Source organism: Polyergus mexicanus, unplaced genomic scaffold, assembly GCF_030449975.1.
Source record: "Polyergus mexicanus isolate NDT 795.1 unplaced genomic scaffold, iyPolMexi1.0 SCAF_12, whole genome shotgun sequence".
NCBI classification, from domain to species: Eukaryota; Metazoa; Arthropoda; class Insecta; order Hymenoptera; family Formicidae; genus Polyergus; species Polyergus mexicanus.
In genome coordinates, this window is record NW_027223332.1 from 7500550 (window position 1) to 7516699 (window position 16150).

At 40.6% G+C, this 16150-nt stretch overlaps 1 protein-coding gene across 2 annotated transcripts in view; it reads right to left on the minus strand.

Annotated features, from left to right (window-relative positions):
* LOC138938290 (uncharacterized) overlaps positions 1 to 16150 on the minus strand; it is a 139221-nt gene that overhangs the window by 12846 nt on the left and 110225 nt on the right. For both annotated transcript variants that reach the window (XM_070305151.1, XM_070305152.1), the window contains one exon: positions 14079 to 14234. In XM_070305151.1, coding sequence (XP_070161252.1) covers positions 14079 to 14234 — 156 coding nt within the window. The remainder of the gene's footprint in view (positions 1 to 14078; positions 14235 to 16150) is intronic.

The following is a 16150-nucleotide window of genomic DNA, read 5'->3' on the forward strand; positions in this document are numbered from 1 at the left end:
GATTAAATCGCGTTTCCGCGTTTCGGTGCATTAATGTATATTAAAAGAAACTATTTGCGCGATCGATATAAAATTCTCTTTTCCTTTTTTTCGCCTCAGTATAATAAAAAAAAAAAAAAAATCTAAAATAACGATCCTCTATGTTTGATGGAATATAATTCAGGCAACGTACAAAAAAATTTTCCTTAAAAAATTAACGCGCACTTCCGTGTTCATGATTAAACTAAAGTCGGACGTGATGAAGCAAAATCTCCGGATTTACCGTTAGTATTTTAATTGACGAAATCCGTCACATATATGTGCGTTATTTCTAATAAGCCTAATACATCGACCTCCCTCGGCGCGATTACCGATTACACGGAGGATTTATTGACCATCTCGTATCGCGAAGCTGCCGGTTCTATTAAAATACGCAAAATAAAAAAGACCGCACCGTATATATCCTCCTCGTTAGATAGGTCAGATATCTGAACTTCTGAAAATATTATCCTGGTTTGATCTCTTCTACGCTACGTATATCCGCATATCTTGTAAGCTTACCTTTAATCTATTTAATCTACCTCGGTTTAACGTTGAAATATGATTAAGTCACTAATCACGGATAAATCACACTAATTGTCATTTTGCACCGAGCGTTATACACGAGTAATGCGATTCCATCGAATCAGCGAAAGCGAATAGAATTCTGAAGCTCGTTTAAAAGTGCCATTCGTGCTTTTCTCTTTCTGCAATTTCTCTTCTTCGCTCGATCACGCATGGTTCCGGCTTAAAGGCGTTTACAGCCCGAGGGACGATATCTTCCGAATGATATCCTCTAACGCTATCATTGACATACTTGCTAAACCGACACAGGCTAGACTTGTTGTCCCGACTCACGAACTCGATTTCGATCGAAAGTTACAACGCGCCTACGCACACGCGTGTTACAAATTGCACATCCTGGCCGTTATTGCGTAAGAGTTACACATAGCCAATCGCTTCCTTTTTGCAGAGCAAAAGGAGCGCGAATGCAAGTAACCGGTATTTTCACCAACCGATCGCGCGTACGTGCGTGCGTTCTAGGTAAATTTCATAATTATGTAACGGAGCCGACGCAATAAAAGCGCTCGCGTAGGATGCGGATTTCTCTCCAGGATTACACAGGGATTACACGGCCGTTCGATCGTTTCAGCCGCGATCGATTGTGATATATTAACGTGATACCGAAGTTGCTAATAATCAACGATTCGTGAAACGAGAGTCTTGTAATTCGACGTCTTTTCAAAATCCCATTTCGTATAGGAATGATTGCAGGCGAATTGCCACATACGTATAGGTATGCTATCGTATCGTTGCATAATGCTTCTGAATATCGCGAATAGTACTTGGATGAAGACGAAATTCTAGGAATATGTTTTATCTGTCTCTTATGTGCGCTCTCTCTTTGTCTCTCTCGTGCCCAATTCTGTTCAATATAAATTGTTCATTTACGTGGAAAAATATCTATCAACGGCAGTTGATAAGACAACCAATTATTATCGTTATGATGACATTCGACGCGTTCGGAGGTTATCAAACGTACGGTGCAAAGCGCGGTATATAATGATTTGTTCGAGATATATTTATAGACTGTTGATTAGAAAAGACAAAACTGCGCGTACAAAGTGCACGGAATGAACGTCAACCAAATAATACATACGACGCGAGCGATACATATTAAATAGTTATAAAACGAGAGCGACGCCGAATGACAGTCATGGTTTCCAAACAAGGTGGATTAATAAAAGCCCGCTTTATACCGATATTAACTGCATATCATGCTAATTTACACGCGATTCGTAAAATAAACGTGAAATAAATAAATACACCCACACGTTTCAATCGCGCAAGTAAATGATACGATTCTCTCAAATTCTGTCAACTAAATTTCTCGGTTTCGTCCAAAAATAAACAATATTGTAAGATTCAAACAAGAATATATAAAACCGAGCTGAGGGAATACAGTGGCATTGTGTGGCTCACAAGTGGCAGAGTGATTGCCAAGCTGAGAGGGAGGTTCCTGAGATCGAGCCTTGGTAGGGCCCCGTTATTTTTCTCTCTCTGCTCGGTCAGGCTTACGATATAATTTATTCACGGAGAATTGACGCGGGTATGTCGAGCTGTATCTACGAGAATCAGAAGAAAAGCTTTCCAAAAAGTGCACTCTGCAGAGAGACAGAGAAAGAACAGACCGCTTCTTCAGACCGTCGAGAAGCGGAAAGAAAAGACAGCCTCGACGCATAATATATATCATTTACGCAGCTTATAAACATATTTATTTATACGATGTTGCATTTCAAGCGATTCCAGGGACGGGGCGAGATCAGATTCCGCCGATTACGCGTTATAGATGAAGACCAGCAATTTCTCTGGGAACCTAACAATGGGGAAATCTATGATCGATTCTGACTGATCGACGCGTAGCGTATCTTTCTATCGCGAAACTGACCTCAAATAAAACCTGCTAGAAAACATCTCGCGTGAGGTACCGCTTCTTTTTACGCGCGCTCTCGGTGCGGTTTCAAATAATAAACTGGGTTTTTTTTTTTTTTTTTTTTTTTTTTTTTTTTTTTTTTTTTTTTGGAGTTCCGGCTCTCCATCCTTCTTCGTCCAGCTGAGCTAGACGAGCGCGGAGGGCCGCGCGAGAGCGCCTTAATAAGGCAACGAAACCTTTGCGTACATACATGGCAACGACTAGACGAAACGGTCGTCTCCGTTTCCCGCATTAAACTGCCAACCCACCTTGATCATCTACAGATTTGTAGGAAATATAAAAAAAAATGTGTAAATCATACAAACATTGAGATTGTATAATCTCAACGAGTTTAAATATTTTGAAATCATAAGAAAGAAATATAAATTTTCTATTAACTTTAACTAATTATAAAATTAAATAAAATAATTAATATTGAAAGAACTTAAATATCTAATAATTAACAATACATAAAATTATTGGTAAAATAATTTTCCAACATAAATGGATTAATTTATCATCTCGATGCAGTAAATGTTTCTCCTGTGTACCTCAGTTTCATTTTAAGGATTTATAGCCACGCGCGAACGATTCGCTGACGAGGAACAACGGGTCCAGCGGTCGGAATGCCTCGCGGAACTCGAGATGGAGGTCTTTATTACGATTTTTCCCGTACGCTTCAACCCGCGGACAATGGAAACTGAAAAGACAATCGAGCGTCAAGCCCGTGGAAACCTTTCATTGCTTAACAACTTCTGCGTATTGAAATTCAATCGCGCGCCGTGCAGCATCGGGGATGCCTTTGTCGTTCGCGTCGTAGGCCGTAGCGACACAATTTCCGCCTTGAAGCAGGAATTCCATCGAATGTTGAATTCCCGTTCCCTCGTTTTGGCCATCTTCGACGGTACAAAACGACCGGGAAGCAATTATTTCGTTGGGATTTATCGATTGTCGGCGCTCTGACACGCAAGTTCACCTCGTAAAATCGCGTGCTTCAAGCTCGTCGCGAATTGTTTCTCATTCAACGTTTTTTTATTCATAATAAAAAAATATTTGCGCAATGTGCATTTTTCCTTAAAAAATAAGATGTTCTTTGATTGGTAAAAATTTCGATAACTGATAAATATAATAAAATGATGACAAAAAAATACGATACTTGATTATATTATTATAAAAGTGTCACTTAAGGGGTAATAATTGACTAGTAAAAAGCGCATATTACACGTCGAAAGATAAATGCACTTCTCGTAGACTATGTACTCTGTAGTGACTTTTTTTTTTTCCATCGACCTCGAAAATCTTGAGCACAACCGGATGCGGCTGCGATCTCGCCCAAGGAAAAGTCGCACACGGCCTTCTTGTACACGTGAGCGTGTCACGTGTTCTCGGGGCGCACACGTGGTGCGGTTGTATCCTCATCAACAGTGTTGACATGTTATCGAACACGCGTACATATGTGCCCATGCACACGACTATTGGCGTGTACGACGAAACGAGCTCTCTTATCATTCTCTCGGCGTCCCTCTGGATCACCGAGATTGTGTACGGGGCGTGTGGTTTATGTGAGAGCACGAGAACGTGTGGCACATGCCGCGAGAAATTCGTCGGTCCGGGGAAGTTTCATCAACAGCCAGCGCCCAAAATTCTGACCGCGAAAAAGAAACGAGGATACGAGCTATCAGTTTCCATCACGCGCTGACGTCTCTCGAATGTTTTCCTGTTCTCTAAAACACCTGCTATTTACGGCCTTTTACGTTCTTACGGAGGTTCTTCCCTGGGAATTTCTTTATGTTGGCAAGCAATATCCAATTGGGAAAGTATTGATTTACGAGAGATAGGGATTCTTGTGTAGATATTCAATTTACATCTTTATAACAGCGTTATAAGCTATTATTGTTAGAGATGATTTGTCTTATGAATATTTCAAATTTTTACAGATAAATATAATTTCTTAAACGAACGATTGCGTTTGTAAAATCAACACTTTTTCAATTTGATATTAATCTCGCATAGATCATAGCAAATTATCTTCAAGGCTCATCTCGACTCTTCTATACGATATTGGCTGCGCATTAATAAGTACCGGCTAATTAAATTCAATTAGTCAAAAGTAAAAGATTGATTTACGATCGCCCGATGATACATTTACGTAACGCAAACAATGACTCGCCCGTATCTGTGAGGAATATAGAGCCAAGGCTGATCGCCTTGACACACAACGGAACGCTCACCTCAGAAACCGGAAAACGCTATTTGCCCAGTCTTAACGATGCGTTTTGCAACGGCATCTTAAAGAACAACGTTAAAACAATTATTTTATTCATTAAACGTAACAAGTAACAGCACAAAGTACAGAATGTACACGTCAGGAAAACACGTTAATGAATAGTTGATTATTTTCAGAGAAAAAAACAATTCTACCCACATCTCATCTTAAGAAACACAATGATAATTGTCGCGCAGCAACAAAGTTTCATTGTTAGGTACTGGTAAGTTGATTTGAACCAGTTTTTGGGGGGAAAAAAAAAATCGAAAATAATTTTACGCGAATATCCTTGAACATATACAGACGAATCGATCGAGAATAATCTTGCGTAACGCATTATTATGACGCGTGCGAAAAGATCACGTGTCGAGATGCATCGTGAAAAGTATCGAATTGCACAGGTGTGCCAGGTGTAGTAATGGATACACCTCCGTCACATGTAATTCTCGCACGCGTCGCGCAGTTAGAGACATACAATATATAAACCACGCCGATATAAAAAGACGACAAGTCGCAAGCTTTTAATGACGCGCGTTCTCGCGAGTCTTCGGATTCCAAGCGATCAGCTGTGTTCGATAACGATCGCCCGCGAACGTTTTCGATCAAACGTTTCGTTTGACATATTCCGGATACATTTGACGGGAGGAAGGGGAGAGACGCGAGTCTCTCTCGCGTGCACATCGCGAGTCGTAATAATCGTTCGTTTCAAGGAGAAGCTTTTATTCCAAGGAAGGATAACGTTGCGTGTTGTTGGATACACAACTATACGTAAATCTATAAATTGATAAGTCATTCTCACAAAGTGGGATCTCTTGAAACGTATATTGGGAAAAAATTAAGCGAGGCATTTAATGACGAGTATTACAAAGACGGCGATCGATCAATTATTCCATTCAATGTTATCGATTGACGACGCATTCTCGAGGGACCGCAATTTCCGTCGCAAAGATATGTGTCACGTAAATAAGACTACATAATACGGCTGGCGTGCTTTCAAGCGTAACTAACCGGTATTTAAACCCGTCTTTATCGCGCGATTTATTATAGGTTTCTCTCGTTACCGAGTTAGATTATTGTACACGAGTTATTAACCAAAAACTTCATCGTTAGTAGTCGTACTCGGTATCGATCTCATCAGTTTCGCCGTTCTAAAATAAAGGCGTAATGTTTATCGAGAATCTTATCAGATAAGCGTAAGGAGTAAAGGAAAAATTTTAGCGAGTCAATACTGAACGAAGCGGCAATATGTCAGTAAATCGTGCAGGGTCATTTCGAATCGTAAAGTGCATCGGGAGATTCATTTCTGCAGCTTTACAAGTCTCCATTCTCACGGTATATAACGGTAGATATTTTTCTCCTCGAATGTTATTGCGTTCCTTATATCGGCAGCGAAATTTGCATGTGTATTTCAAATACAATCGATTAATAAGAATGGATTAATAACACTGTGCATTTATGCATGAAGAGGGAAGAGGCACGCGAGAAGACCTCGGAATTTCAAGCGTGTTACCTCGCGATTTACACACGCGTGTCTCATCGAGATTCGCGCGCCTGTTTACATCGGGCTTCGATTGAAACACTTTACCTCGATACACAGGGATGCGTATGCACGATCCGCCGGAAATCACGTGACGCGCGCTCGCGCGGCCCACCGGAAGCGACATGGATCGACAGACGAACGTTCCGCAGTCCCATTATGTAAGAGAAAGTAACATGCCGGCTTCCATGGACAGTTTAACGGCGACCCTGACTTATTATCGGTCTTTAACGATCAGTAATCAGCGGCGAATCGTCAGAACGGTTCCATTAACCCTCGGTGATCCCCTCGACGCTAACGGGACACGCGTGATACGCGAGCGTTTCTTCGATATAAGGTGGAACGTTATTAATCTTGGCCGGCGGCTACTCCTCGCCTTTCTTGCGACGTTTTTCTCGTTCTCCGATATCGAGAATAGGCCAGGATAGCGCCTATCGCGCATGTGCTGTACTCGCGATAAGCGGTAATTATACTCCGAAGACGGAAGTTATTGTTTCTCAAAGTACGCTCGGTCAAATGTAGTTTCACTAAATTCGTAAAATCGTAGTTTCGATTTTGTCGATTAATAAAAACCTTGTGCCGATTTTATTGCGGGCCAATAAGTAAAAAAAAAAAAAAAAAATCGATCCAGAAAATAATAGGCTTTAGCGGAACACAGTGCGTTAACGTAATCAATTGTAAAAACACACACGCAATTTACGTGCACGCAACCGCGATCTCCGAGAGCGCGAAAAGGAATCGCAACGCTCGTCGTTTTTCCATGAGAAACATCTCACGTTGTCTAGAAATTATTAGGATATAAAAAATGACAAAGAGAAAAAATATAGTGATATCTGATGAATATACAAAAATGTAAATCTTTTTTATTGCTACGTAACTTTATACCTTAATTAAAAATATTAATTCTCGAAGGTAACATTCTCTTTATATATATATATATTAAAAAAAGAAAAAAAAACTTTAAACAATTTTATAAAATAAAAAATTGATTTTTCCGGTTTAAAACCACGGATGTTTTTTTTTTCAGCTCTCCAAATACAGTGTATACGTAAGCGTGGGTGCGTAGTCACGTATTTTGGATTCAATTCGTACCAGGTATACAATTTCGCTGATAGACAAAACCGGTTATTTTGTCGCGACTAGAAACGAATGACGAAGCTACTAGTACAGTTCATCGTCCTTTTGTCGCCAACTCGAATGCCCTCGTCGGCAACCTTACCGGCGAGCGAGCGCGATGCGTGTTTAGCGTCTACACATCGGCGCACCGATAACGCATCGACGCCTGGCATCCTCCTCTCGGTGGTCTTATAATTGAAACGGCTAATGAATATTTATACCTTAGTCCGATTATACGGCCTCATGTGGAAGCGTGTTCGCACATCGCTGATAGTTGCGCGTGTTGATCGTGGATCATTAGAAATTTAAACGTCGTGAATTAGCCACGGCCTGTCTTCGTTGTGCGCGAACTGGATTTCGTAGCTCGAAGCGACGAAGAGAGAATAAAGAGAAGGCAATTACAAACATGGGCTCTGTCTTGTGTGAATTACGGGAAAGCTCCTCCTCAGTTGTCCGATAGTCCCTACATTATGTGTATATGTGTGATTACTCCGAAAAAATTTTTTTCTCACGAATATAAATATCTTATATTCAATATATTTTTTTTTCTCTTTCAATCTTATGTGCCATATTATTAATTCGACTTTCGTTTTATCCTTATTTTAAGATATAATTGTTTTCTTAATACATGTTTTACGCTTTGACGCTTTATATTTCGAATTACTAAACTTCTGAAAGTAAGTTCAAGCCCTGAATTTATTCCAACTTGAAATTCACTTGGAAATTATACCAATAATAACGTCAAAGCTGTAATTCTAGGTCGAAGTTGATATAAACCAGTGTTTCATTAACATCGCTTTCCCGAATCGAACAATAGCCGTTAATAGTGTTGGCGATATACACAGTTTCTCATTGTCATCCTCACCCACACTGATTTATCGATTCGTGTCCGCGTACACGCGCGATCACGAAACGCACAACGGCAAGCTTATAATCGAACGGATATCTCCATTAGCATGGTCGTAACCACCCGAGACCCACATATGCATGGAGTCAAAGTGCGTATGGAGATAACGGTACATCAGTTATGCGCGTGTGTTGTTTGCGCGTGTGCGCGCCGAGAGGAGAAACGCCTGTGTGAGCTATGCGTTTCCGCATGGTCGGTGATGAGATCCGACGAAGCAACCGATACTGCGGCTAATCAGACAGCCGTTTGTACAGACGTGTTTCAGTCGCGCTGGGAAGCGTGAGATTTTACTTCGCGCAACTCGACGTTCCATCGACAGTCCCGTGTAGTAAACACCGTGCGCGCGATTACATGTAATATCAAATACAAGTACATCGATTTTAGAATTAAATTAAAATATGAAACTCTGTCGGAAACATTCAGATATCTCTCAATTATTGAGGAGAGAAAGAGACATAAAGAATTAAAATAATAAATATATTCTAAAAAGATTAAGAGTAATTTTAAGGGAAATAATAGAATAATCTTAAGAGAGAGTAAATTATAAGTTTCATAAATGTGAAAATGACTGCGGCAGATCTCTGGAAATCTCGTTACCTCTTTCTCGCTTAACGTGACAATTGAATATATTTTCCATTGCGGCGAATCGTTTCGTAGAAAGCAAAGATATTATTTTATGCCCGTTGGCTACGCGCGAGAAGATCGCAAGTGAGTTATAATGAACATTGACGGCGGCCGCCGATTGTTCGCGGTGTCATGAAGGCGTCGCATTGTCTCTCGCTTAACAAGCGCTAGTACGATTATTAAATACGCGGCATCGTGTCTCAATTCTTGCTTGATTGCGAATCTTTATATTTATTTCGTCGACGGTCATTCATCGCGCGTGAGAAAATTGTAGGACGGAGATGAGAATATTATATTAACAATAGGATACATGCGTTACGTGTGTTACGTAACAACGATTTAGAAGACAAGAGGATAAACGAGCAGTTTCTCTTAAAGAATACGCGACAAGCGGGGGGGGGGGGGGGGGGGAGGTGTCCCACTTCAAGTCGCATTTAAAAAGGAATCGGAAAAGGATGGACGGATCAGCTATGTCAACAGTTAATAAATTTAATACATTTCGAGATTCATGAACTTGACATTGCGCATGCAAAAGCCACACTTTTAGTCTTTTAAAATACAAAATTAATATAATTCAACTCATAACTTAATTAATCAATTTTATTGTATATTTTAGAAGATTCTAAAAACGCTTTGCATATTGTTAAATCCATGAAATATGAAATATATCAGATTTATTAATTTTTGATGTCCAGTTCCTCATTAAAATGTACAATTGCAATTCCATCGAGAAATATATATATATGTCATCGTTTAATAAAATTATTTAAAGTATTAAAATCGCAATAATAATCATGAAATAAAATAATAAATCGATTGACGGAATCTACAATTATGTTATTTTTCTCAACGCCAATATCGACGCCCTTACATCTCAGTGGAGTTACGGAGATGTGTTTACTTGAGAGACACGTTATGTTCCTCTCCCGTAAAGCTAGGCGGAAAAACGCCTGATTGTTAGCTCGGTTGCTAATCTCGGCGTTGTGTTACTTTTGTCACCAGGATCGTTAGCCCGTGGGGGTAACCCGCAGGTAGCGTATTTATGTTATCGCGAAATCCGAGATACAATGCGAAACGATCGGGTTACAGTGCCTTGTGCGCAACGATTATATTGAAGCTTCTTATGGTCGCGTGACGTTCTCGTGCGTACTTTGGCGGCGCGTTATTGTGTCGCAAACGCAACCGTGACTCTATTAACGTACGTACTGAATCCTTGATACGTCGCATTCGAACACAATCAAATCGCAAACAATCGACCGTCGTCTCCTACGTCAGAGAGAGCGCGTATCGCCTAATGTACTCGGTGAATTTAATTAGTGGGTGGAGCAGCCAGCTGTATTTCTAATTACTGCAACTCCGGTGTCGCCCGGAATCCCACAAATACCTCGTTAGCTTAAAATGCAATTTTGCAATTTCCACGCGAAATGATTAAGCGTTACAATAAAACAAAATGGCCAAATAAAACATACATTGATTATCACTCATTACGTAAAAACGATATAAAATTAATAATGAAAATATGCAGAGAGCGCGAGATAGAAAATTCTTTCTTAGAATTAAATAATTCATGAAATTTAATAATTTTGTGAATCGCTGGCCACGTATAACGCAGCGGAAAAAACTCATCTCATCAATATTCCGATTCGGCGTTCGACATTCAGCTTTGATTATTCAAACCGTAATGAATATAAGAGCGTATTAGCACACGACGCGACGAAATTTATTTTTATATACATTATCGCCAGTACAAAGATAGACATAATAGAGTCATCATTCGTAATCGGACACTGTAATTTTGATTAGAGCAATCGGTGGCGCGACGATACATATCGATGATGTATACAGATGTATGTCAACGAGGAATCCGTAACAATCGTTGGTATACAAACTTTGTCCTGGAGCAGATCGCGTACAATTACATAACGTATAGTTCGAACATTTCTTTGCATTTCTACACTATCTCGAGAATTTTAAAAGGTACACGTATATGCAAAACATATGAGTTAGCGCGTTCGAATTAAATTGTTCATGAGCGCATAAATAATTAAATTCGTTTAAATTAAATTTTTCATTGATAATACTTCATATCTCTTTCTCACACAAACTATGTCATCCTCATAGAAACAGAATGATTTATACGTTCGATTGCTTCAAATGATTGTGACAATCACGGTATGTCTCGCATAAAATCTTCCGAGGCATGTAAATCTATCCAACGAGTTACGTATAAATCATCACGAATATCATAGCATCCTTATATTGCACAAGATATTTGATATTAATTAGATTGAACGTCATATATATATATATTAAATACTGAGTATGTGGTTTTTTTCCTGAAGATTGCAAAAAAGAATTTCGTAAAAAATAGAAAGTTGGACGAGCATTGTATGTATAAAAATAGAAATTAGATTTAAAAAATAATTGAAGGTTACGAAATTAAAAAATTGTAAATTTCAAAATTTTTAATTATAAATTTCAAAATTAATAGAGACGAACCACCTTCTTTCCGATCAGCCGGCCTTTGTAACATTCAGAATATACATTGTGAGTAGCACGCCTGTATCTCTGTTACGCCATGCCGACAATGTCTCGAAGAGACACGAGTCATTCCGGAAAGGGCACCGGTCTCTGTATAAACCATTTATACCGAAGACACCCCCCAGGGTGTCTCGCCTAAAGAGCTTTCATAATCGACCTATCCTTGTAAAAATCCCAACGATCAATATCTATTATATGTCGAATATCCGGGCACCGGATTGTTATTATTGAACGCGGATACTAATATTATTATTATTCAACTTATATTATACTTATTGTAGTAAAAACTATATCGCCAAATAAAAAACATTGACATAAGTAGAAATAATTTTGATATATCGTGACTAAGAAAAGATTATTAGAGAAAATTAAAGAAAATCAATGAAGGCAAAAAGTGCACAATAATTACTCTCTCAAGTAAGTACAACGACGAATGAAGGAGCGCGTAAATCGGTGCCTCGGGCTTAAGCTGACTAACGCTTTCGTTTTACAAAATGACAGCAACCGAGGGAGTCGAGCGTTGTGGTTTTCGCGCCTGTCACGGTTGCACAAACGCTGTACAACAATTAGCCACAAATCTCGCGCCGGACTTTCTAAATTCACGTATGAATTACTCCGAGAGCTCGATAAATCGCGGCGTAATACACTCGTATCGAGTAAGAGTAACGGTGAACCGCGCCTGTACATGTGTAACATGCGTGTGTCTATCTCTTCGAGAAATGCAGGTAGACACAAAGCGCGCTGCGATTTGCCGAAAAACCGCGTGATAAAAAGTTCTTTCCTCGCGAGTACATATGTACGTGCTTGTACGCGGGTTGACTCTTTTCTATATGTATGTGCGTGCGCGAACTATTCTTCAAAACCGCGACGCGCATGAGGGATCGCGGTCGCATATAATTGCGTAACGCGCGAACGCAACGAAATCCGATCGTCTCGGTAATGTAATGGAGAGCCGCGAAAAAAAAGGGAGAAAAAACGCGGGGAGGCATTAAGGTGACAAATGGCGATTCCGTGTCACAGAGGTGCAAGAAATGATTACAGCAGCGGAATCGAGGCCGCGACGGGCCATAATGACAGTTCGGAACAAATTAACCGCGGTGACGGCGTCGGCCGCGGGCCACTAGAGAGGTACCTCTTTGTATCTCTTAACGAGAGTGTTTGGCGCGGGACGATTAATTTTCTGCTTCGACCGACAACCGCAGACACGGCGACGATACCGCCCAAGGTTGCGATATTAACAAGCGCAGGTTTTTATATACGAAAAGGAATATTAATTTATAAATTAAACAGAATTAATCAAAAGGAGAAGCGTTCGGCGTGGGAAAAAAAGATTAATTCGTAATTTTTTATTCGTTTTCGATTTTTATAATCGTCACGATATCTGTGTTCTAAATTAGACAAAATACTTTTAATTGCATCCATCGTCGTACACGAGATATACGACGATATATACGGAAACATTCACAGCGACTGCAATCTTATTGCGGCCATTTCGCGCCCCAAAGGACGACGAAATCGAGCGCAAGAAATTGAGTGCCGTTACATGACGTTTCAGCGACGGATTTAACCGAAACCGCAACAAGGGGAACAAGACGATTGTAACGTCCGCGCACGTTCAGGGACACGATTTATCGCGACCTAAACAGGTAGCCGAGAGCAACAATTTTCAATAAGTTCCGTTTGAGTAGCGTCGCGGGTGAGTCCGCGTTCTCTCTCTTTTTCTCTCTCGTTCTTTCTCTCTTGCTTCGTAAATCCCAGATAAAATCGTTAAGAAAAATTACGGCGGGGGGATCACGCCGCGGGTTTCGTCGCGATCGCCGCCGTCGATACGGGCGCGATTCCTACTCTATAAATTTATGCGGACACTCACATGCGCGAGCGCGTAATTTTCCTCGTTAACACAATGGCCAATAAAATCCTACGTGCGCGGTTCGCGCGTACACATTGTGGATTGTGGCCCGACGATGATAACAGTCTGGACGCGCGCAAACGGATCCCCGATCGCGTCATCGACGAGAAGTCTCCTTTATCGCGTGCTTTCGTGTCGTGCACGCTCTCGAATAAAGACGTAAAGTAGAATAATAAAAAGTCTCGTTCGCTGTTTCTCCGTCGCTTAATCTCAAATAAATATTAAACTTTTGTCGCAAAATATATATCAGGGTTGATAAAAATTTCGAACCACGCTTTTTCGCGGTTACGTTTTTTTATTGTGCGAATGGTGCGGGTACAGGTCTCCTTTTATGCGGCCTGAGAGTGAGACAGGGACAGAAAAGTAGAAACTAAACTGTAAACGGTACTTTATACTGCATTCAATAAGTCATGCACTGAATAATGTCATGTGCCTGTGTACGAATGCACACGCACACATACACACAGAAGTACAGGCGTATAGATATCGCGAAGCGGAAGGGACGAGCCGATTCCTTCAGCACACGCATGCCCGGTGAATGCGAACGGATTAATGGGCAATAAATTCAAGCGCAGGACTGGTTAATTATCGCAGTCATCTGCGAGGCTCGAGATGACGTATCGCTCGGCTATGATCAATATACGCGCGGATCTCGTCTCTTCCAAAGTCGCGGTGGTATAAGCTTACCTCGTGAGATACGGGGTTGTTTTTGTTACGGCCGGTGTTGGATGCGTTATTAATGGACGAGAGCGTGGTGAGGGTCGCCGTGCCGACGCCACCGACCGTTTTCTCGCTGACCTTCGTACCAGCGCCGCTGACATCTTTGTGCAATGTTCCAGGACTCTGTAATCAGAAGGAACGGATGCTCGTTATTAGCGAATTGGGAGATGGTTAAGTAATAATTATATTTATGATTATATAATAAAGAAAGCATAATTATAGTCACTTCAATGTTAATAATTGAAATATTAATTTCTGATATTTTAATAAGCAGTTTGATGTGTGATAATGCTTATAAAATATAAAATAGTTACATTATATGACTTCTCTTTTACTAGGCCATCATTTCTATTATGTGTATATATATATATAAAAATGAGAAACGTGTTTCCCGTCACAAAAATGACATTACGATCGCGCTTGAAGAAATAATTAATAATTAACGGATCCGCAACCTCGTTCTTGCATTAAGGTCATTGCGAGAAAGAGATGAAAATAAAAACTAATTTATTATCTTTACCTAGCACCTAGCAAAGTTTCGTCGAGCATCGTCGTGCAATTATTTCGATACTCCATCTAGCAAATAACGTAGTCTCTTTTCGATTCGCCCATTTTCACCTACTACAATTTATCTCTGCATCCTCTTATCTCCTTTCGCTCCTCTCTCTCTCTCTCTTTCTCTTTTTCCCGCAGACTAAACGCGCATTTCAGTAATCGGAGACAAAGCGTTAACGTGGGTGGTGGCTTCTTCTGGACCGCGAGTCGAGCAGAGCGTCGGTATCGGCGGGAACACGTGCGCGGATGCGCATCGTTGCACGTGTGCGTGCCGCGAGCGTCCGCGATAAGCAAACCGATAAGCGCGCCGAAGAAATGACGCCTCGGGCGATTACGATTCTGACGCTTCGCTCTCGTTCATATCGCGCGATCCTCTAAGTCTAAGATGTACGCACGGATGTCGATCCTTGTATTTAGTTCCACAGTGAAAACAGAATGACGTATAGCTTTCTACTTTTTTCTAATTATCATTCTTTTCGAAATTCGCGAATGTTTTGACGTTCGAAGAGATTAATGATGCATACACGTGTCATAAAGTCTTGGTAATTTTTTTCTCTTTATATAAATAGTCGTTCTATATAAAAATTCGGCGCTAATAAGTATTTAATAATACAATTTATCGATATCGTCGTATAATCGATTTTGCATGCATTTTTTACGGATCAAACGAAATCAGGCCAGCGGAAAAAGCGGAAGATATCGACACGTCTGTCTCTTTTTTTCGCGCATGAATAACACGCGCGCTAAGATATATTTAGAAAATTGACGACCGTCACGTGAACATGTCAGAAAATAATCGGACATCTTTGCAAAACAATATGGAAATAACTGAGGCTCGTTTCATTAGTGTCAGACAATGGAGCGCGATAGATTCACCTCGCTGCAAATGTAGAACGATGCGCATGCAAATGCGCATCATCGTCATCGGTGCATCCGTCATTATCGATGAGATCGATGGATCGTTTCATAAAAATTCATAAAAGAGTCGATCGATCGAAACGCGAGCGAATCCAGAAAAATTGTTCGACGGGTATGATTTTGCAAAGTGTTTAATCGGAAGTGAAGATTGCACAAAGAGAGCCAGCCTCTTCCTCTCTCAACTTACAAAAAGGATATCGCCACTAGTCACGAAGAGAATTAACTGTAAGCCTGTAACGGTTTATAAAGGCGAGCGCGCGCACTCATTATGGACGATTTATAATTTACCATCAGGATCCACGGGACGTTTATAAACGGCGCAGTGACCCCGCGTCTAATATACAATGACAGAAATCGATGTATTCATAGACTATCGAGCCCGCCCCTAATTACGCGAGTCTGTAATTACATATCGATGTCTAATTGGAGGGCGACCCCGGGTAAAAAAAAAAAGAAAAAAAACCCCGTTGCATAAGGAATGCGGTCAAGAACCTACGCGATCGCATCAAACGCATTGATGGGAGAAATCGTCGCAATCTCCCCGTCTCGGCTCACAACAATGGAAA